Source organism: Harpia harpyja, chromosome 12 (assembly GCF_026419915.1).
Source record: "Harpia harpyja isolate bHarHar1 chromosome 12, bHarHar1 primary haplotype, whole genome shotgun sequence".
In the NCBI taxonomy this organism is placed as follows: Eukaryota; Metazoa; Chordata; class Aves; order Accipitriformes; family Accipitridae; genus Harpia; species Harpia harpyja.
In genome coordinates this window covers 9,091,594-9,113,419 of record NC_068951.1, presented here as the reverse complement: position 1 = coordinate 9,113,419, position 21,826 = coordinate 9,091,594, and the positions used below count along the sequence as shown (strand labels likewise).

Sequence of the window (21,826 nt, the reverse complement as noted above, 5' to 3'; positions counted from 1 at the left end):
TGTGATGTTAACATAGACACTCGCTGCAACAGCCAGCGGGGGGAATGAAAACTATCCTTTTCCCTTGATAGCAGGACCTTTGCCTTTGAACCTGCAGGAGCTAGCAGCACCCTCCAGGCAGTAGTGCCTGCCTGGGAGGATGGCCCATGAGGGGTCTGGTGCCTCCTTCTCATGGGCTTGGACCACTATGAGTAGCAGGCAGTGGTCAGCAGCATCTACTTCACCTCTTGCCAGCAATGGTGTGCACCCAGGGGTCTGAGCTCACTGCCTGAGGGAGTGGCATTGTCACTGCTGGGAAGTCAGATAGCTGTTCTGTGGGTTCCTTTAGTTCGTGCTCTAGCTGTAATGCTGTTAAATGTCAGTTGAATTGTTAAAGAAGCTGTTGTTAGACTCCTTTGAACTAGCTTCAAGGAGTCAGTCAGTCCTGCTGTTCTCACTGGTCTGTTTTTCTTCCTCAAAGATCCTAGTGAAGGCCATGCTAAGAAAACGCTCCTTTGGAAATCCGTTCGAGGTTCAGACAAGGCGGGAGGAGAGATCAATGTCTGCTCCAGGGAACTTACTGATGTACGTATATACAGCCTTGCCTGACTCTGCTGCACGTGCAGAATAAAGGTGTGTGGAGTGGATGAAGGAAGCAGTTTGAAAATCTCTTCTGTAGCATTTAAAGACAAAACTCCCTTAAGTCCTCTAGGATTAAAATACAATGCATTAAAACAGCCTAAAAACTCTTTTTATAGATGCAGTTCTATCTGTAAGATGGGTTTGGCTTAAATACATGTAAGGTGCTAAACTTGGGTCTGGTTTTTAACCTGTTAGTTTGTAATACACTGTGATCAAAGATTCATTAGAAGTTGGTGAACTAAAATAAGTTTCATTAGACTCTAGTCTAAATATGTATTGAAGGTTTAATTCTTCTCTTCTTTTTATGGACAACAGAAAAGGTGTCAGATGAGCAGTTTACATGTTTTATAAACTCAGATGATGTGGTTTGTCTGTGGTCTGGGGCCCAAGTCTGGGCAGAGACACTGTGGAGACACATGGACAGACAGTGGAAAACACTTTGACATAGCTTTTTCATTTGAGAAAACATACAGTATTTTTTCACACTGCCAGTTATGAAATAGTGGAGCACATTGCAACGGGATATTTTGGAGGCTGGATATAAACGGCTATATTGGGATTGAAAAGGGAATAGACAAATTAATGACTCTTAAATTCGTCAACAATTTTTAAACACAGTGGTCTGGATATACAGGAGTGGGGGGAGGATTCCTCTGTCCTTTACTTGGTTCTTACTCTTTCTCCCTCATGTTTGTTACTGATCCCTTTTGGAGCCAGGATTCTGGGCCATCAGTCCAGTTAAGTAACAGCTGGACCATTAGCTTGACCTGGGAGAATTATTTTCATGTTCTCACCCCACAGGATCTGTAAGGCTGTGGTTCATAATAAAGCTGTGTAGTCCCCAAATTATCCTTTTCCACCCAAAATCCCAGTACCAGGCCTAGCAGACTCCCATGAGGGTGTGCTAAGAGTCTCATTGCACCTTTGACAATGCAAATAGAGGAGTCTGTCTCTCTCACGGATGTGTGGGGATTTAAGGGCTCAGCTCAATTAAGGATGATAATGCTTTAGGGCCCAACTGTGTATTGGAGACTTCAGTAAAGGCTTTGCCTTTGAGTCCAGGGGCAGTTAGTATTAGACTCCAGTTTAACATTTAAAGACCTCATACACAAGTGCTGCTGTGGGGACATATCTGAAGAGCGTGGCAGTCACAGCTCCTTTGCCAGCTTAGCACAAGGGATTTGTCCTCATTTTTTTCCCTTGGCTCATTCCCTTCCGAATTAGTTATTGCTATTGATCTTCACTATCATTCATAGTCACTGCATTGCATTGCTCTGAGATGGGGAAACTTTTACTAAATTTGAAGAAAAATGTTTTGTATGCTTCCCACTGTCCAGGACAGCTGATTCAGAGCAAGGCAAGATTTCTTCTTTTCAAACCCTGCCTGAATTGATATCTCAAGGTGGTCTGTTCTTCTAGTACCCTGAGCCTGTTTCCAAAAGGGACCTGTTCCCTTCCACCGTCATTTGAGATGCTTGAAAGCCCATGCCACTAACTAACCAAAGGGGAAAACTTCTTGACCCTTGACAGTGTGGCTGGTTCCTGCCTGGAGCCGAGTGCTTTATTATCTGCTCAGAATAAGTAAAGTTCATTTGATCTAATGTAGCTGTGAAGTTTCTGATTAGCCACATTATTAGTGTCTAATCCCTTTTTAAATCTTTTTAGGCCTTCAAGATGAACTGTAAGACTCCACTTTTATTTGTCTCCTTTCTAAAGTTGCTAGTCATATTCTTCTCAGCTTATACAAACCCAGCATCTTTCCCTGTCTCTACTCATTTCAGCCCCATGTTTGCATTCAGGCTCCTTGCACAGGACTAAAAGGTTTTTGAAAACCATGTATAATTTCCACTGTTGTGCTGCTGTGTCCAGTGCCCTTGGTTTACAAAAACACGTCAGGTCAGGGATGGAGCTGCGGCCATGCTGGGCTGGCCTCTGCCCAGCAGTGTAAGCGCTTAGAAATGCCCCAAAAGAATGTGAATGGTTTTTGAATGTGCCAGTTCTCCACTAAACCCTGTGCTTAGTTTCTCAGTCTCATGCCATCAATTGACTTTATCCTAAATTAATTCACGCACAACTGGAGCTTTGAGAACCCATCTTGAAACCCTTCTGTTTAAAAGAAAGACATTGGCTAAATCTCTTCAACAAGTAGTGTCATATATTAAACACTACAGTAGGGATGCTTTTTTTTTAAGGAACGTGGATTATTATTTCAAACTTTGAAAAATGCTATACTGGTTGAATCTAATGAAAATTGCTTCAAATTTAGATTGATTTTTTGAATCTAATGACATTGATTTTAAGTGAACTGAGTCTAAATGGGAATGTTCATTGTTCAGTGAGTTATCTCTTGATTGCAGTGTTATTTCCACAGGGGCAAACAGAGCTAGACACTAACCCCATCCAGTTCTTAATTAATAGTGGGTTGTTCTCTAGTAAAACCACCCTTAATACACATATAAAATATAACATCAGTGCAAATGTTATGAATAGCGCTGTGTTAGTTAAAATAAGTTTTGAGTGAGTCTGGATGACTATAAATTTCTAGGACCTAGCAGGAACAGATAATATTGTTGTAGCATAAAGGCTCTGCAGAGTTCCTGCATGTCAGGCACCGTTTCCACCCCTGTAGCTGGACAGGGCACTCCAAAAGTGGGACTTGACAGAAGGGCAGTGCCTGCAGGCATCACTGCTCTCTGGACACGCTGCCATGTGGTTGCCCACAAGGAGCTGAGAGAAAAATGAGCCACAAGGTCCCAAGCTCTCCACCACAGAGCTTCTCCTCCCCAGTGGCAGCGTCTTTAGAGAGAGAGATAAATCAGCTTTTGTAATGCCTGTCCTTCTAGTTATAGGTAGAAAATAACTTGTTGTGTTTCTATATAAGAAAAAAGAAAAGCAACTAGAAAATTCCAGTTTCACATTCAATTTTTTTAATTAGGCTGCATGTGAAATTGCAAAAGCCCCACTCACTGCTGCTTCAAGAATCTTACATCTGTGCCCATACTGAGAATATATTTTGCAGGAAATCCTCTGACAGCTGAGTCTGCTTTCTGGTATTTAAAATGGATCTGTCCTTTAAGCTCAGTCTTTGGGATTTGGAGAGGAGGAAACTAAATCACGTGGCTGAATATTTTTTTAATTTCTCCCTGCATTACCTATACACAGTGTGGCGGGCTCTGGTCTTGGAAATGCTTTGCGCAGAAGCTGCATGTGCAGAAGTCTTTGCAATAGCAGGAGGTCTTTCATGTTTGCTGCAGCCTTTGTTCCTTCCGGGGACACCATTAAGACACCAGTGAATTGGAATAGTTCTTAAATTAGTACTGGGAGGAGAGAGGGCTTTTTTTCACTCCTTAGACCTGGAAGAAGCAAATCCTCTCCTGGGTGTTATTTATTGCTTTGTTTAATAGCACTGAAAAGTTAAAAAGGCAGCTGTTAAAATGGCAGGCACATTCACCAGGCAGAAGGGAACTAAAATGAAGATGCCCCACTTTAGCAACTCTTATTTTGCAACAGCTGCCTCTCCCACGAGAGCACCTCCGCACACCTAGAAGCCGTGTGTGAGTGCTGCCAGCTGTCACTTTACTGTGTGAGCTGCACGGTAGCCGGGGCCGGGTGTCTGGATGGCACCAGATCCTGCCTTTCGTGCAGGATCTCCCAGAAGATGCAGTGATTCATCAAGCCTTGCAGATCCTGCAGACTATGGCCAGGTTCAAGCCTGTTGTTAACAGTGGCTGCAGAAGCAACTGACCTTTTCTAATTTTTCCAGTTGCAGAGTATTTTTTTAAACCCAGCTGTTTAGCGTTCGCAGCTAAGTTCTGGGTTTCTGTTAGCAGCGTTTGCTACATTTCTTCTGTCTGCTCCAGATTTCTCCTAATTGAGTCAGCCTGGCTTCACCACATTTTATTACTCTCATTTATTGCAACTACTACCTATCAAATTAATTGCTGTATTTTGACAGACCCAATTTATTTTCCCATTATGGCTGCTATTACTATTGATGAAATGTGGTTGTCAGCTCCTGTATGGGGGATCAGTCTGTATTCAGAAAGCCTACCCTGTTTCCAGGCTTCCCAAAAAGAGAGCAAAACAGTCATCACTGCCCTGAGGGCCATACTGTCCATGTAGACTAAGCACAAGGAAGCCGGGGGGAGAGGGAGGTAAAAAAGTGGCTGATCCAGGTCTCCAAGCAGAAACAGCTTCTCCCAAAGCAGCCCAGAGGTACCTGCTTCGTGGGGGCTTTGTGTTGAGAAACCCCGAGACCTTGGTGCCATAGAGCTGTTCAAAAATAGGCTGCAGAGATCCCCCTAGGGCAGCCAGGTTTACAGCATCATCTTTGACAAGGGAACAGCTGCAGCTTGGATTTAAATTTGCCAGATGTTTCCACTAAAGATGCTCCCTTGGTCTCTGCTAGTGCTTGGTGTCTGTCTCTCCAGTCCCAGGAAGATTTCAGATAGGTACCACGTAGATGCTGTCAGAACAGAGTCAAACCCAACCAAAAGCCCTATCGATTTTCACTGCAAAGAGAGAACTGCATGTCTTCATGGGAAGAGCCATGCCCCACGGGGCAGGTAGGTGTCCTCATAGTCTGCCTAAGGACCAAGGTACTGACTGGCACAGGATTTTCCTCTGGCAAAGACCCACCATCAGCAGGACCCTCCAGCGAGTGGCCCCGTGCTCGTGTGGCTCTGTCTGCGCTGAGCTCAGCCGCTGCACGCCCCATTGCACATGGTGGTGATGCCGTGACCGTGATAGGACGCAAAACCCCCAGAGGTGCCAAATTACGTGGCCCAGGAAAGCACAGCTGGACATCAGCAGCATGCTGGAAACCATCTGGAGCTTTCAGCAGCGGTAGGGGCTAGAGTGGGTTTGTACCACTGTTACCAGTGCCCGTCCTCATCTGTCCTTCAGGCTGCAAGTAAACGCAACTGAAGCTCCATCCTCCATTTCACTCTGCTCGCTAGGCTTGTTAGGTACAGAAATACAAGCTCCTTTGCCTGCTGCCATCATCTTCATGATCACTTTCTCCTTTGTCTCATTGTTTTGCTCTCAGGGACAGACTCCTCTTAAACACATCTGTATATGTGCATCCATCTTTAAGGTAATTCAGTGTTTGTGTTTCCCCTGGGTGCTGTAGAAACGTGTGTCCTCTCCTCAGCCCACGTAATTTGTGTGGTAGTGAGAGTATTCGGCTCCATCCTTCCTTCCTGTAGGAGCAATTTTACTGCAGTAATTCTGTGTGTGTGACACTAACGTTTATGTATGCTTTTTTTTATTATTATTATTTGTGGTTCTTTGGCGTTTCAGCCTTCTTTGGGGAGGGAGGGGTGAAAAAAGCCGGTTGGGTTTTAGCAGGAACTGCTGCTCAGCCCCACATTCGCAGGGGAAATAGCTACAGAATTTCGGAAAGGCTGAGCTTTGTAATTTGGGCTCAGGTTTAATATTTAGTGGTTATGCAAAAGAAATAGAGCTGGAGCCATCTCTGCTCCAGCTGCTCTACCGCTTCTCTGTGCTTCTGCCTCTGATAATATGCTGGGACTGAAATCGGCCACTCTGTGTGACCACCCAACCCACCTCAGTCAGGACTTCATTAAAACACAGTCATTTGTCCAACCACTTGCACAGACCTTTCTAGGAAGCGGTTGGTCCAATTGATTCCGTTAAATACCAAAATAACATTCAATGCAAACTGTGACAAGCTGCTTACAAACATCTCACTGTGAAGTCTCAGGATCTAGTGCTTAGGCAGGACACAGCCTCCACCCAGGCCTGAGGAGATCAGGGCTGGGCTGAGAGACCAGCAAACAACCACATGCCTCTACATACCTTTGGGAGCTGCTCCACCGCTCTGGAGGCTCTGGCTGGCCTGGTTTATCGCTCCGAGACAAACGGAGGAGCTCGAGCCAGGATGCCGCCCGCTCTGAGTGAGGACGGACTTGCAGAGATTCTCCAAAAATAGTTAGGAGAAGGCAGGCGGAGGAGGATGGGGACTGACGTGGTGCCGTGGGTGACAGCTGGTGCCACTGCCTGCTGCTATATTTTTCATAGAGAACTTTCATGGAGAGGAGGGGGACTTCACTGGCCTAGATGAGGGCAGATTATTGGTATTTAATGGGGACTCAGTGGCGGAATTAAGCACTTCCCAGGAGTGTGTGTGTTCTGTGATTCAGCTCTTTGTAGGTTGTCCCACTCCATCCCTGTCCCGTGCTGCCTGCATTTTGGAGGGAGGTTCTGTGAGGCTCGTTCCTTGCTGGGCATGAAACGCTGTGTAAATACTCAGTGGCTGTGATCTTCCTGCAGCTGCTGTGGTTAACAGTGGTGGTGTCTCCTGGATAATTGCATGGGTCAGGCTTCGCTCACCTGTGGTTTAAGAAATGTAGCAGAAATACCATCCTATTTCTTAAAAAGAGTTATTCAATGGAGATTCATATTCAGCCGCAGGCCTCAGCATGAGCCTCGGCTCCCGTGCAGACTGTAGAGCACTGATGCCTTGATCTCTGCCGCCTTACATGCAACCCCAGCTTAGCAGATATTCACCACCATGCGGGTATCGTTTCAACCTGTTTTGCATCGCACCCCTCCTGCCCTGCTGTAAGGTGTTTGGAGAGGCAGAACCTGCTTGGGGCGGCAGGGAAGCGTTGAACGCACCCCAGGCATGGAGCAGGCTCGGCAGAATGTGCCAGGCAGCTGCGGGCAGGGAGCTGTGCTGTGTGGAGCTGCCTGTGCTGTGCTGGAGAAAGGAGCCTCTGCTGCTGCGCGGGGTGATAAATCATTTAAAGAGGGCGATGACAGGCACCGAAAAGGGGGCTGTTCCTCAGCCTCCCCTGCAGGGAAATGGTCCACGCTCTGGGGTCAAGGTCAGGTTTATCGCAGGGCTTTGCTGGAGCAGAGGGAGAAGGGAACGTGATCTTTGATCATTTCTGGTTTCTTTAAAAATTGGTATAGACCTGTGTGTACTTTTAGTGTCGTTCCCAGCCAGACAGTAACCCCAGAGCCCCAAACCCACGCTTCCTGAACGCTGTGTGCTCCAGGCACATGTGCTCCAGTGCTGACTCTCCACTGCTGATTTGGCTTGTCCATGCAAACTGATTCTCCTGCGGCCAGGCTGGCGAGAGCGAGGCCAGACACCCTGGGAGACGCAGATGCTTGGGGTAGCATCACCTCCTTTACGCTGTGGATATCTTCACATCTTCACGATGGAGAAACAGGCACTTTAAGTGCAAGTTATCTGCCTGCCGTAGGTCTCTGCTGTGGGGTGCTGTGGATGGCACCTGGAGGTCTCACGTTTTCTCCATTCAGTCTAGAGCAGTGACAGCTTTCTCTGGTCAAATCTGAGTCACAGGCTGTCTTATGGATGGTATCATGGTGGACGTACAATGCAAGTAAGTTACCCTGGCTATGTTTTAAGGACTGCTGCTCTCAGGTGCTGAGCTGTTTTGGGGACCAGACAAACTCACAGAAACTGAAATGAAACAGCTGTTGCATAGGGAAAACTGGATTCTGGTAGGAGCATGCAGTTTTTACTCCATTTACAGTGCGGCTTTGGAGAAGCAGTTATGATATCAAGCCATCACTCTGATCTTTTTTTTTTTTAAAAAAAATCATGTTAAAGAAAAGCAAACCAGAACTCCCCAAATACAAACTAGATAATTTGGAAACATTGCTGCTGGTCTGCAAGACTTTCTCCAAGAACCAGATACCTCCTCATGATGCTGCAGCCGGGAGAAGGGCATTCAGGGAAGCGCAAAGCTCAGTCTTCAGGGCACAGAGACCAAGCAAGTGTATAGGCACAGCACTGCAGTGCATCGAGCTGGGATATTGCTGAGCTGTTTACATGGTACCAGCACAACAGGCTGGTTCATTGCTATTCCCCCTTAATATTGATGTTGTTGACCTGGGTTGCCTGTTGGAAAAAACACTCCCTGCTTTATTTCTTGCATTGCTATGTGCCTATAATCTCTTAATTAATCTCTTAATCTCTTTGCCGTTCATATAGAAAACAAGGGAGCAGAGAAGGAGGCAGGGACCCAGAGCTGCCCAATGTGTGTGAAGACGAAGCTACGTCCTGAAGCCACAGGCTGGTTGCTCACGTGCTGCTGCTGTTGTACCCATCGTGGTGTTGTCTAGCACACATCTGCCCTCATCACCAAGTCCGGGGCCTGCAAAGCAGAAAAAAAAAACCAAAACAAAATGGACCAACCCAGAAAACCAGAAAGGAGGAACAGAGCAGCAATAAGGAGAAGAGCAAGTCCTCAGGCAGTGTGGCTGGCAGAGGGCTGGCTCGGCCCTCGTGGGCAGCTGTGTTCCTTGTGCGAGGTGTCCATGTGCTCCTCCGTGTGTGCCTTGCTCTCCACTTGTGCTTCACGTGTGGGCTTTGTAGTTGGGTGTCTTGGCCGATGAATGTGGTTTTATTTGTAATGCAGCAAACCAAACGTCTCATGGGTTGTTTGCCCCAGAGACTTTTTCCTTGCTCTTTTGCATTCTCTATTTCAAGCATCAGGAAAAAAAAATTACATCAGAGCTAGGTTTTATATCAGGGGGCAACTGTCTCATTTAATGCACGGGTAAAGCACTTCTCTATATCGGGACACAGTCCTGCTCCTGTTGGAGTTGATGGCAAAATTTCTGTGGATATCAGTTAAACGGAGAAGAGATCTTGCTTTTGGAGTGAACGCTGTCACTCTCTATGCCTTTCTCTTTTTTTCCTTCTCTTCTTATCCCTCTGTTTTGCACAGTGTAAATCCTGCCAGTATTGATGGCTTTAGTCAGGGCAGTGTCATAAAATAGAAGCACTACATGGTATTCCCTGTAATGTGCAGTGAGCCCTTGAACGTCGTAGAGATCTGGAGCGTTGGGATATGCTGTTACACGGAAAGGCTTAGTGCACCGAGGATATCTGCTAACAAAGTGCGCTCTTCCCAAAGAGCTGGGATTGCACTCAGCTGCACCCAGTCCTGTGCACAGACATTGTTCTTAGAGCTGAAAAGAAGTGGCAGGTTTTGGGTTTATTTTATTTAAGGGTGACTTCTTTTCCCTCACTCATCTCTTAGCTCCTTTAAAATTACATACCTGATGCTTTTAAACTTTTATTTCCTGATAAATGACCCAAACTGGGAGAGCTTGCTAGGATGAAAGATTTGGAGGGGTTTTAGACTAAGGAAAGCTACAGAACACAAAAGAGATCAAAACTTGGATCTTTGGGGTTTTTAAGGCTTTCATTTTTAATTTTATTTTAAGACTGTAATTTTTATGCACGTGCTGATGCTGCTATTTTATCCATAGATTGCTTCTAAACTTGGGATTAGAAGCTTCATCTCTACGGTTGGACAATAGGTGAGAGATTGCACTTAAAAGGGTGAATGCAGCTGTTTCGGTGGCTGTTGACTGTACGGACTATGTATATAATCAGGAATTTCACTCTTGCACTCAGAGTAAAAAACAGTGACACCAATCCATCAGAATATATGTCAATATTCTCCCTTGAGCTTTGTGGGGCCTGAACATGCCCCTAGGAAGCCAGTGGGATTGGATTCTTATTTTATAGTACTTAAATAAAGGACACGATTAAATTTGCTTCCTATGTAATCATCTTACTGTCTTTTTTTAGGTTAATACTGAGGACTTGGGACTTTGTCCCCTAATTTTTTTTTTTTTTTGCGAGGGGATACATGTACGAGGATTGTTGGTAGTGACTGGTGTACTGGTGTTCCTGTTCTGTTTACTACAATCTAGTTTGGTGGTTCCCAATGTTTTCATAGCTGGGCTTTGCTGCCGGTGCCTTCTGCTGCCCATCCCCAGCCTGCTGTCTCCCGTTGCTCATTTTCAGCCACCTCGGTGGGATGCCAAGAAGCAGTCACCAGCCTGGGCTCTGCCCCACGTGTCACCTGTAGATATTGGCAAATTGGAAAATAGTATTGCAGCTAATGTATTTTATTAAGGAGACCTTTAATTTTTGAAGCAGGCATTAGATCCTGTAAAGGTTGCTGCTCTGGGCTTGTGCTTTGCATCGCTCACATCCAGACAGTAAATCCTGCCTGCTTTGTGTGTCTGCCTGCACCAGCTGTGCGCTCAGCATCCTCCGAGGGCCTGTGGTTCTGCTTCGGCTGTGTGCCATGATCCATCCCGCAGGTTAGCGTACTCGAGTGCCGGCTTGGACCCTGCTGCCTTGTAATGAAGATTTAAGCACCCAGTGAAAGGGAGTGAAAATGGAGATGGGGACTTGGCAAGTCTGAGAGCACAGGGGTGCTCTGCAAATGTGGGAGGAGTGACTGGCCGGGAGGAACCGCTGCCTGCGGAGAGGATGGTCTCTGCATGCAAACTGGTCTGTGCTGGGGACAAAGCGCTGGGGACAAAGTGCTGGGGTCATGCTGCACACCAGGGGCTGAGCTGAGCAGCCCCGGGGAAATGGTAGGAGTGAACTCTCTGTTCTCCAGTTTGCGGAAAAATGGGCTCTCTCCAACTGGTGCCCCCGGGGCTGGCCTTGGCAGAGCTCTGCTGTGGCAGGACTGGGCTGCCAACAGCGGGGAGGACAGCTGCGATGCCAGGTGAGCCCCCAGCCTGCGCAGAGGAATGATCTCAGGACAAGGACACATCTCGGGAAGTTGCCTTAGCCCTGGGAGAAAAGGGAGTACCTGTAATCCTGATCCCCGTGGGAATTCTGAGGTATTAGCAACACTTGGGTGGTGCTCAAAGATCTTGTAAGACCGCAAACATGGTGTTATTTATTGTATTTCTTATATATGCTAAGAATAATTTGGGGATAGAGACAGACTTGCTGATCCAGCCAGTTGCTGGGGTTATTCTAGTAATGCCCAAGGGGGTGGGAGCTAGCAGCGCAAGGCTGCCGGAAAGCTGCTCTCAGCCTCAAGTAATGCAACCAAACAGATGTTTGTTTACAAATTAGCTCTGTGTCATGTTCCTTTAGTGGTAGCTGGAGTGCCGCTTCAGTTTTGGAGGGGAATGGGGGAAATGGGTGTTTATTATGATTACCCCAAAATCTACTTTGAAAAAATTGCCCTTTTTGCTGAAGGAAATCCTTGTGGAGCTGTTTCCACAGGTCCAGGGAGCAACCAGAATTGTATAGCTGGGCTTGTGTCATACCTTGTTGCTCCAGCAAATCTGCCAGCCTTGTGGGTTTTTCCTTTATACCTCCAGAAACCATCTGTATTGCGTTGCAGACAGCAGCCTGAAAACTTGCATGAAATGAAAATGGTGGAAGCTGCCCTAGCAGCAAGAGAAACATTCAGATTTATTCAAAGGCTTGGTAAGACTCCTTCAAAAACATGCTGTACTTCTCACTTAGGTGAAATGAAGTCCTTGCTTGTTTATGTGCATGTTAGGGCAGCTCAGAGCAATGCTATTTCTGCTCTGAAGAAAGGAAGAGACTAAAGAGAGAGTATTTATTTGAAAATAAACATCTCTGGCAAGCCAGCCTTTTTATCTGTTCAGGAAAGTCATTCTCTGTAGCTGGATGGCTAAATATTTGTCTCGCTTCTCTCTATGAACTCAGGGATGGGGTTTGGCGTGGCAGGGCTCCTCCAAGCAGTGAGAAGAGCTGGCATAGGTGCGCTCTGATGCTTTTGTGTATGCTCTATATTTTTCTCCTCCAAATCCTTGCTTGCCTGTGCTATTCCTGGAGCACTGGCATCCTGTGAGAAGAGATACCGGGATGCTCTGAACTGCCTTAGCTGGGCTCTGCGTCCCGGGGAGGGCTCCTCTTTCCCCTGCCGCGTGGTGGCACGGTTGGCTTTGGTCTGCCCCAGTTGGCTCTTCCAGCTTGGGGATGGGCCCAGATTGAGAGACCTTGAAGGAAATTTCTCTTTTGAGGAAATTGCACATCTTTTTGATCTCCAGGAGGTAGATTCTTTGTCTTGCTCAATTAATAGCTGTAGGCCTTCAGTTTGGGAGGCAGTGCTAAGTAAAAATCCTGGTTTAGTCTCTCCTGTCTGGCACAGAGGAATACTGCAGTGAATGTCTTAACCCTTTGGGCAGGAATATATCGCTATGAATGTCACACTTGCAAGTAATTGAGTTTTTCAGCTCTTTAATGATGCGTTGCAGTGTGTGAGTGGACGCATGGATAAACACTCACGGTGTTTATAACACCACCTCCTCCAGCTGTGCCCATGCAGGGGCTCTGTGTTGGGCAGTGGTTTTCACAGTGATGTTTCCATGAGAAGTTGCAGCGTGGGCAGACATGGTGTAGCCACATGATTTAGCCCTGGAGCAGGAGCAGGTCTATGGAGGGGGTGTGCAGGACAGAGAGGGTATTTGTAGCGAGCCTGTGGTTGGGTGTTTCCAGGTGTCCGTGCTGCTGGAGGCAGAAGGAAGACCTGGAAGTTTTGGCTGCAGCACCATCTCTCCAGCCAGATCCATGTAGGAGCCCACACTCGCAAGCGAAACTAAATCACCTGCAGCAGTAAGTGTGACTGGACTGTGATTTTTTTTTTTTTTTTTTTTTTTTTTTTTGTGCCTTGAGACAGAAGCAGCAAGCTGCACAGCAAAAGACTGGGCTTTCTGAAAGATCAAGTGCCACACATGTCTTTGTCATGTTTTCTTTATCATCATTCGAGGGTGGGTAAGTCAGGCCTGTCCTTTGCTGGTCATGGTGGCATCAGTTACATATCTTGTTTGTGCCGTGTCTGGGTCCAACATCTCCTGTCCGGATGCTGGTTCACTTTTTGCATCTTGCAGGTTAGAGAAATCTTTGCATTTCAGAGCTGAAAGCACACCTTGAGATTTGTGCCGAGGCGGCGGTGCAGGTGGGTTGCAGGTTTGCAGGCGCGGGGGGCTGCAGCCTGCCTCGGATACCAGCACGGGCTGCTGCCTTGTCCCGCTGCAGAGAGACCTTGCGGGGTTGGAGATGAAAAAATGGGGCAGCTTTAGGTGCCTTCTCCTGGCATGTCCCCTGTGATACACCACGGAGGGGACACATGATAAGGACAGGGTCTCTGGCGAGCCCAGCACGCTCCTGCTGCTGTGCCCCGTTGTGTTCATGCCTGTCGCCTTCGGCAGGCCTTCATCTCCCCTGCTACGTGCCAGAATTTGGCCCTCAAGGCAAGCAAAATGGTGCAAAACCCACTAAGGCTAAATGCATGCCCAGCTCCTTGCAGTGTGGGAGTTGCTAACTCAAGCTATGTTGTTTGCGGGTCCTAGGGAGAGTGGTTTGACAAATGCTGCCCTGGAAAATATTCCTGGGGAATAAAACAGGGAAGGGGGGAGCAGCGGGTGGTCAAGCAGCGTCAGGGTTTGTCGCGGGAAAGCTAATTTTGTATACGGCTGCATCCAAAGGGAGCCTGGCGAGGGGACAGAGTAGCTGCTCCATGCAAAACAAATTGCAACTCAATGAAACGACTCCCAGGACGGGGTTTAATTCCTTATTTATTGCCAGACTTGCAGCGGGGAGCTGTTGGGAGGAATTTTATGTTCCTTCAGCATGGCTCCATATCCTGAAGCCAGCAGCAGCGCTGTGGCAGGGGCTGAAGGAAGTTTTTCTCCATTTCTGTGGTGTGTGGCCCGGGGAGCTCATTTGCTCTCCTCCGGCTCAGTGCTTTCCCTCCCGTGTCTTGCCCAAGCAAACCATGAGCTTTGTCCTGCCAGCCCAGGGGCTTCGTCACAGCCCCTCAGAGACCCAGGCTCTCTCTAAGGGTCCCGGCTGCCCTCGCTCATGCCCAGAGCCCCTCATCTCCCGCCAGCTGCAGTGAGCAACATCCCATAGCTGGTGCTTTGGGCTCTCTTACACCAAACAGCACAATCAGGTATGTGAGAAGCTGTTGCATGATTGCAAGTTATCCTTTAATGGGGCAGCTAATGCAAGAGCTTCAGAACAAATGCAGCAAGGACTGTTGTCTCTCCAGTGTTGCATCTGGGCAGACTGGCTGTGCGAGTTAAAAGGATCACTTATGGTCTTGGACACCTTTGTTGGTGATTTCCAGGCGCAGAGGTGTTTTGCTAGCTGCTCAGTGTTACTGTTCTGCTACAATAAAAGATGGTCCTTCTTTGAGACGGGCGATCTCACCTTTGTTTTGGATGGGGATAGCAGGAAAGGCAGGCTCCTTTCTGCCCTGAGGGATAGAGATCTCAGTAAATGTAAAAACCTTTCCAAAGGAAGGAGTACTGTCCTGCAGTGTGGGGGGGTCCTGTTGAGATGAGAGCATGACCACGTCGGGTGTCCAGCAGGAATACTGGAGACTGGAAAGCAGATAACAGGGGTTTTGTGTAACTTAGTTCAGGTACCAGACTTTTCCACTTTACCAGGGCACGTTTACAGTGTTGTTTGCTGAGCAAAGCAGAGAAAGGGATTTCTTTTCTGGCCCGGAGCCTCCTACAGAAAACCACTCTCCGATCAGGTCTCTCCCAACCTGATTTAACCTGGATTATCCCATGTTACTCTGTTACTCTGAACGCAGCCCCCCGTGGGACCAGGGAAAGAAAGGAGCTCAAGAGCTAGTTGCTGCCTTTCGCCTTCCCTTCCCTGAAGGAAAGCCATGTATGGGCAGAATTGCTGCTAGCAAGATGCCCAGGGCCTCGGTCAGTAACCACAAGCCATCAGTCAAAGCGTTCCAAAAAATTGTGTAAATTCAAGAAAAAATATATTGCAACTTTTGAGGATATAATTCAGATCCTCTGTGCCGTAATTTTGCTGCTGTTTCTGATTTATAGGCCTGTTCTGTTAGTATTTAAGTCTCTTGTGATACTTGATGTTAAATATATGACTCTGTATGTACTCTGCTATAATTCAAGCATGATGTATATGCACTCAGTACTGTAATGGCACGTGGCCATTACAGTGTAAATATGTACCATGAATAGAGAGGCTATTTTTTGCATGCTTTTGTACTCTAGAACTGAAGAGAAAATGACAATAAAGTCCACAGAAATGACACTCGGTCTAAGTGCAGTTCCTAACGCGGCACTTGCTGCTGGCTCTCGTGTGCTCTCTGCTGTTCGAGCCCTCTCTGTGCTTTTAGCTACAGCAAAGAGGGGCTTACAGGGCTTCCACCACTCCTTTTGTCCCTGCCCTTTCCCTGGTGGGCTTTTCCCTGGACAAAGATGCTCGGGGACCCGTCGTGCTTCAGTACCACATCACCAACTGTTACAGCATCTTGCTTTAATGTCACCTGTGAAGTTGTCTTGCCTTAATTGCATTTGCTTCCGAAGAAACATGCAGTTTGCTTTGAAGAGGGGTTGGCCTGGGCTAGAGCTAACTCAGCACGGTTGTGGAAACCACAGCAAATCCTGGGCTCATCTGGTGCTGTGGGGCAGGACTGGCCGGCTGATCCCGCTGTGCTCCGGGGACCTTCCTCCAGGTGAGGCACACAGAGGCACCGCTCTCGTCTCGTTCTTTGAGTACTGAAAAAGAAAACAAACAAACAAAAAAGATGAAGGCATCTATCTCATCACCTGTCATTACTGTTCTGCCCAAACATGCACACAATGGGCCCAATAACTACTAATGCTAAACACACCCGTTAATTCATGGGTATGTGAATTTATATAATATACATTTATTTATTTATATAACATATATATAAATTGCTAGCACCCTCTGGATCTGAATGTAAAAGGACCCAAGGTACAAAGTACTTGTAGTGAACTGGCTTTAGAGTCTTGTCTGTTCACCGAGATGCCCTGGGCTTTATTTGTTCTCCTGACACCTTTGCAGCCTGTTCCCGAGTAGCACAGTGAGCTGCCCAGGAGGAACCGAGTCCCCCTGACACAAGGGAACAGCCGGGCTGCATGTCCCCAGAAACAGCTCATTGCTCGGGGAGCACAGTACTCAGTCCCTTTGGTTAAGCAAACCAGACTCGGCTTCCCCTTCCCATAAGCTGATTTGTTTGGCTTTACAGTCAGGGGACAGAAATGGGAAGACCAAAAACCTTTCCAGCCAGGGATGGTCTCACACACAGGTCCAGGTCTGCAGCCATGCCCAGGCAGTGAAAGTAAATGGAAAAAGAAGAAACTTGGATGTATCATATCCTGAAGCGTGTTTTTCCAGTAGAGCTGGGCTGTTTGCTGTTGTGTTGTCGTGAGGGGATGCGTTGCAGGGCTGAAAGTTCAGTTTTGCGGGACGAACATTGTTTCTAAATGCTTCAGCAGTCTCCAAGTGTAGGCACAGCTTTGGAAATCCCTAACTTCCCTTTCCTTCCTCCCTGAAGAAAGCAGGAGCCCACTTTGTGCTGTAAGCCAGTTGTTGTGTGGTGGGAAACTCTCATCCTGTCACAGAAACGTCCCTGTCTGAGCCAGTCCTCACACCTTCCCCAACAGCTGGTGGAGGATAACGAGGCATATCTGTGCTTCAAATTAGGATGTTAAGGCTTCATTTTCCCATTCTGCTTGCAGCAGCATGCTGCACACCGAGATGATGACTGGTGTTTCCCAGCAAACCACACAAAGACAAAAACCTGCTATTTATTTTGCAAACACTGAGCAAAAAGCACTTTGTGGCCCTGTGACTTGCAACGAAGGCTATAGCGATTACCATCTCTTAGGTGCAGCCCAAATTAAAACAGAGAGGGGGTTTGCTTGAATTTTATAAGCTGTGTAGCTTTATTTCTCACCTGGGGATGTTTCTTCCTAACAAGTCCAGTCTTTGCATTTTTAAGGGAATGGCCCTCTCCAGGTTGGCAATGAGGATGGGCACCTGCAGCTTTCCCAAAATGACAGCAGAAATGGCCGGGGCTCAGTGGCTGCAAGGGGCACAGGCTGACTTGGCACTGGAAAGGAGGGAACAAGCTCCATCACCAGCTCCTGTGGGCTCAAGGCAGCCACTGAACATCACTTTAAACTTTTATCCTCCTTTTTTCCCCCCAGTTGGCTTTCCCAGCTTGTTTCTGGCACACCACCCCCTAATTAGTGACTGAAGAGCTGAAACCCCCTTTGGGGCCAGGTCATTCGGTGCTGCAACGATCCCAACCGGCCGAGCCTTAGTGGGTAAGGGAGGTACTGCGTTGCTTTGTGCTATCGGCAAAGCTATTTGTGTGATAAGCTCAGAAAAACATGCCCAGATGTGCCCCATCAGGCCAGAGCAAAGGGCCTGAACCTACTGCAACCAGCACCACGAAAGGAAGGAAAACCGCGGTGTAAGAGGGACCGGCAGAGGCTCAGGTGTGCAAATGGGGACATCGAGGACTCATTAATGCACAAGCACTTTTGCTGGATTAATGCTATCGCCCATTCCCATGCCAGGTGGATTAATACCCCAGCATTTTGTCAGAGAGTAAATAAAATACTGAAGTCACATAATTGCTTGTTCCCTGGGGATGCGGCGTCCTGGTCCCACCTCGGTGGGTCATGTCGCTGCCACCATCACACATCCAGCTCCGAGACATGGTCAGTGACATGTCCCAGGGCAGTAAATGCCCCCAGGGTTTATGGTCATTTTAGGATCTTGCTGGGGACTCGATTTGGGGTTTGATCCAGCCAGGTAAACGGCTTGAAAGCTGCTCCCCCTCATTTTCTTTTAAATGGACTGCGTTTCAAAATGGATTTCTTGAGCAGTAAATTATAATTTAGTGCTTATTATAACATTCATTGAGCTGACTGCTGTAGCGTTACACCAAATACTAATTATTAGAAATTAAGGTGACAGGAGGGAATAATATTCTGAGTTGTGTAAGTAGGAGTAATAATAGCCCAGGAGGGATAAGCGAGGCAAAGCAGCAGGAGAATTTCCTTTCTACGGGGAAATGAGAGGTAATAAAATCCCCAGAAGCAGGCGTACAGGAGCCAGGGCTGCCTGGGCAGCAGGTATGCAGTGAGGTGCCGGGCAGGGGAGCTGCCTGGGGGAAGGGGACAAAAATAATCAGAGCTGCTGGTGGGTGGGAGGGCACCAAGCAGAGGGGTCACTTGGCGTGGGACCATTGGGTCCAAAGTGTCTGGTTTTGGGGCATCGCTGCCTGGCAGGATCCATACAGGGAAATGAGCTCCAAAGGCTCACTCTTGCCTTGACATTATTTCCCTGGTTCGTTTGCCTTTTGTTCCCTCTTCAGTCTGAAATTAAATTTCCTATACTGATTTCCAACAAAAGATGGGAAGACGTTTCTTCTGGGTCTGATATTAGCTGCTGGTGCATGTCCTTATGAGCTGCAGGTTTGGGCGCTGGTAAGCAGTTGCTGCTCAGGCTTTGGGCATGGTCCGGCTACAAATGGGTGGTGGTTTTAAAGCAAAAGCCTGAGTCCTTAGTTACAGCCAAGGTGGAGCTAAACTAACCTCTGAATTACTTCTTGTCATGCCAAGTTTCGCCCTGAGAGCCACGACTGCCACTTAAAACTAACTGCAGTGTAGGTGGGATGGATGCGGGGGTGGGATGAACGGCCAGGGAAGCACCCAAAGCTGTGCCGGGCTGTGCAAGGGATGTGGTTTTTTTCCCGCCCCCAGCGAAGGGGGAGTCATCAGCCCTCAGAAGACACAGCCGCAACCAGGAGTAACCTCCTTATAAACTTCACCCTTTATTGTTATCCATGCTGCTCCACACCAAGCTGCACAGCTGCCTCCAAGGCTTCCCTCCAGCAAAGGCTGTTTAATCACGCTCCCTCTTTCCTATGGTTTAATTGGGGGATGGGTGGGGGGAAGATCTTACATGTGAAAGTGATCCCTTTGTTGCCAAACATGTCCAGGATTTGTCTTTTCATCTCCTTGAGTAGGAAAAAGCTGTTTACCATGTTCTTTTCTAAAGCAATTTCCAGGGAGGTCTAGCAAACACGGACAAGAAATGCCAGCATCAAGCCCTGACCGACTTTCTTCGCCTGAGTAAATCAATGTTTTGCCACTAATGTGATCTGAATGCCCATTTTCTGTGCCCCATTTATTTTAATGTGGGGGCTGGGGTGCAGGGGGAGGTGGCACCAGGGCAGCTCTCCGTAAATCCCACTGAGGCACTCGGCACTTTCACTCCCATCTGATTTTATGATGTGTGATGTGCAAACACATTAGGGGAGAGCCTCCACGCACGCTAGCTGGGCTAACTTGCGTCAGCCGTGGTGCCTCGCAGTGCCTGCCTGTCTCCCTGCATCCTCTCAATTTTTTTTTGGCAGAGGCGGTTTCTCAGGGCTCTATTTCGGGAAGGGGGATGCTCTTGCTTAGTCTAAGCCAGCCAAAAATCCCTGTGAAAGAAATTTTTTTCACATAACAGGGTTTGGTTTTTTTCATCGTTATCATGGGATGGTGTGGCATGAGCATCTCCTCCCTGCCCTGTTGGTCCCACCAGCCCTGCTGCGGGATGGGGATGGGGACAGCAGCCCCCAGCCACCATGGGATTGCCGGCAAGGGAGGAAGCTGACCCGCTGCCAGCTTCAGGTGAAGCAATTAAATTGTGTGGCTGCCACTGGCGTTTCCTGCCTGTAATTAAAGCTTTTAATGAGGAGACATATGGTAACGGCCCTGGCCCCAGGCTGGCATTTTGCCAGGTGTGGGTTTATTAACAGCTGCTAATTACACCGTCATTCAGTGTATACAGTTGAGGAGGGCTGCGTCGCCTGGACCCGAGCACTGGAATTGTCTGTGAACGCTGCTAAAAAACCCTCTTATTTATCTTCTTTCCCCTTGCATTGGGAACTGAACCCCCCGGTGTCTGGAGGGCATTCGGGGGACACCCCCACCCCTGGGACTTGGTGCCGGCTCCTTCCCCACTGCACCTGACCCCCTCCTCCACGCACAGGGGCTCCAATCCTGGCTGCACGTGAGGTGAGTTTTGCTGAAAACCTGATAGTCCCGGTAGCTGCAGCGGGGCTCGAAGCCTTTCCCCATCCCGATGGCGCATCCAGCTGCTGGGACATCCCCAGCCCCAACAAGCCTCGGGGCTCCTGCGTGTCCCCAGACCAGGAGCGCGTGTTACCCTGGTAAGAAAATGGGTAGCTTGGCTTTGTTCCCCTTAGACCTCAGCTCTGCTGTTGGGGTGTTTGTTGGACGAAGTGCACGACAGCAAGGCTGTTTTACCCCTGCAAAAGGCTCTTGATAATGGTTATATTTTTTACATTGGGTCTTGTAAAGTACCTCGCTCCCAGCCGGAGGCTCTGAATCTTCCAGCTCCGCACAACCATTTAGAGAGAACGAGCATTAACATCACCCACACGGAATTTCTCTCCTTTCTTTAAAAGCCAGCCCCAGGTCCCGCTCCTGCAGCAGCTCGGTGCCATCCTCTCTCTGCCTGCCTTGTACCTGTACCGCTGTCACCGATGGACGTGTGCCGTGGCCATCGCCTTTCCGATGCACTGAATCAGCCGCCGTGAGGGATGGGAGCCCGTGGAGTGTGGGACAAGGATGGACAGAGAGGCCACCGAGAATGGAGTCAGGGTACGTCGAGCTGCTCTCCAGCGTCTGGACCTTGAGGGGCCCCACAAATGCATGAGCACGATTCAGGGCTGGGAATGCCCCCCCGGTACCGTCGGAAGCAGCAGCTGAAGGATGAGCTGCCGCAGCAGCGGATGAATCTGGAAAGAAAACCCCGTGGCCTTTGCTGGACGCTGAAACGCTGTGTGACTGTCTGAGGTTAACTGGGGGGGATTGCCCAGGCTCTGGGAGCTTCCCTGGCAATTAGGGTTTCGGGCAGCGGCAGCCCGGAGCAGAGCGGGGCGTTTGCAGGCAGCTGCCTAACAAGCTTTGGCAAAGTGTGGCGGTGGCTCCCAGGCTCGCTGCCCGAGGTTTGGGGGTGCTGGCCAAAGGTGTTTCCTGTGCTGTTCTCCAGACCATCAGGAAATAATTAATTTTTAAAATATTTCATTATGGTGACTCGACTGATGGGAGTGCATGTGACAGGATGTCATTTTGGGAAGCAGGTAAGAAGGGGTGTTCGCAGGAGGGTGCGAGGCCAGTGTGGGTACAGCCCTGCCAGAGCCCAGCGCTCCCTGAGTGGGTCTGCTTGATATCTGCACCAGGAGGGTGGAATGTTTAATATCAGATTTACCTATTTGATGATACAGGGGATTTTGCTTTAGCAGCGTGTTACAGCAATACACTGAAATCACAACACAAGCATCGTGTAGCGATTGCAATGTCCAGGCAAATCCCAGTACAACCATCATGACCAGTACTGGCACTCCCTGCTCACCCACAGCTCCAGTCGTGAAGAACACGCTGGAGAAGACCTTGGCACTGTGCAAGCTGCCTGGTCGGGAGAGGGGAAAGTGCAGCGGTCTGAGGACAATTGAGTGAAAATAAGAATAATTCTTCTTTAAAGGAAAACACAGCATTGGTGTGTGTAAACTCGGTACAT

General features: G+C 48.4%; 1 protein-coding gene across 3 annotated transcripts in view; it reads left to right on the top strand.

The window, feature by feature from the left end:
- The window catches only part of CAMKK1 (calcium/calmodulin dependent protein kinase kinase 1), a 112,524-nt gene extending 97,025 nt beyond the window's left edge, over positions 1–15,499 (top strand). For 2 of the 3 annotated variants that reach the window (XM_052802869.1, XM_052802871.1), the window contains exons 15-17: positions 461–564; positions 5,669–5,716; positions 8,612–15,499. In XM_052802869.1, the coding sequence (XP_052658829.1) occupies positions 461–564; positions 5,669–5,716; positions 8,612–8,684 (225 nt within the window). In that variant the 3' untranslated portion in view covers positions 8,685–15,499. The remainder of the gene's footprint in view (positions 1–460; positions 565–5,668; positions 5,717–8,611) is intronic. The other variant, XM_052802872.1, reaches the window with a different exon arrangement.
- Positions 15,500–21,826: the final 6,327 nt, after the last annotated feature.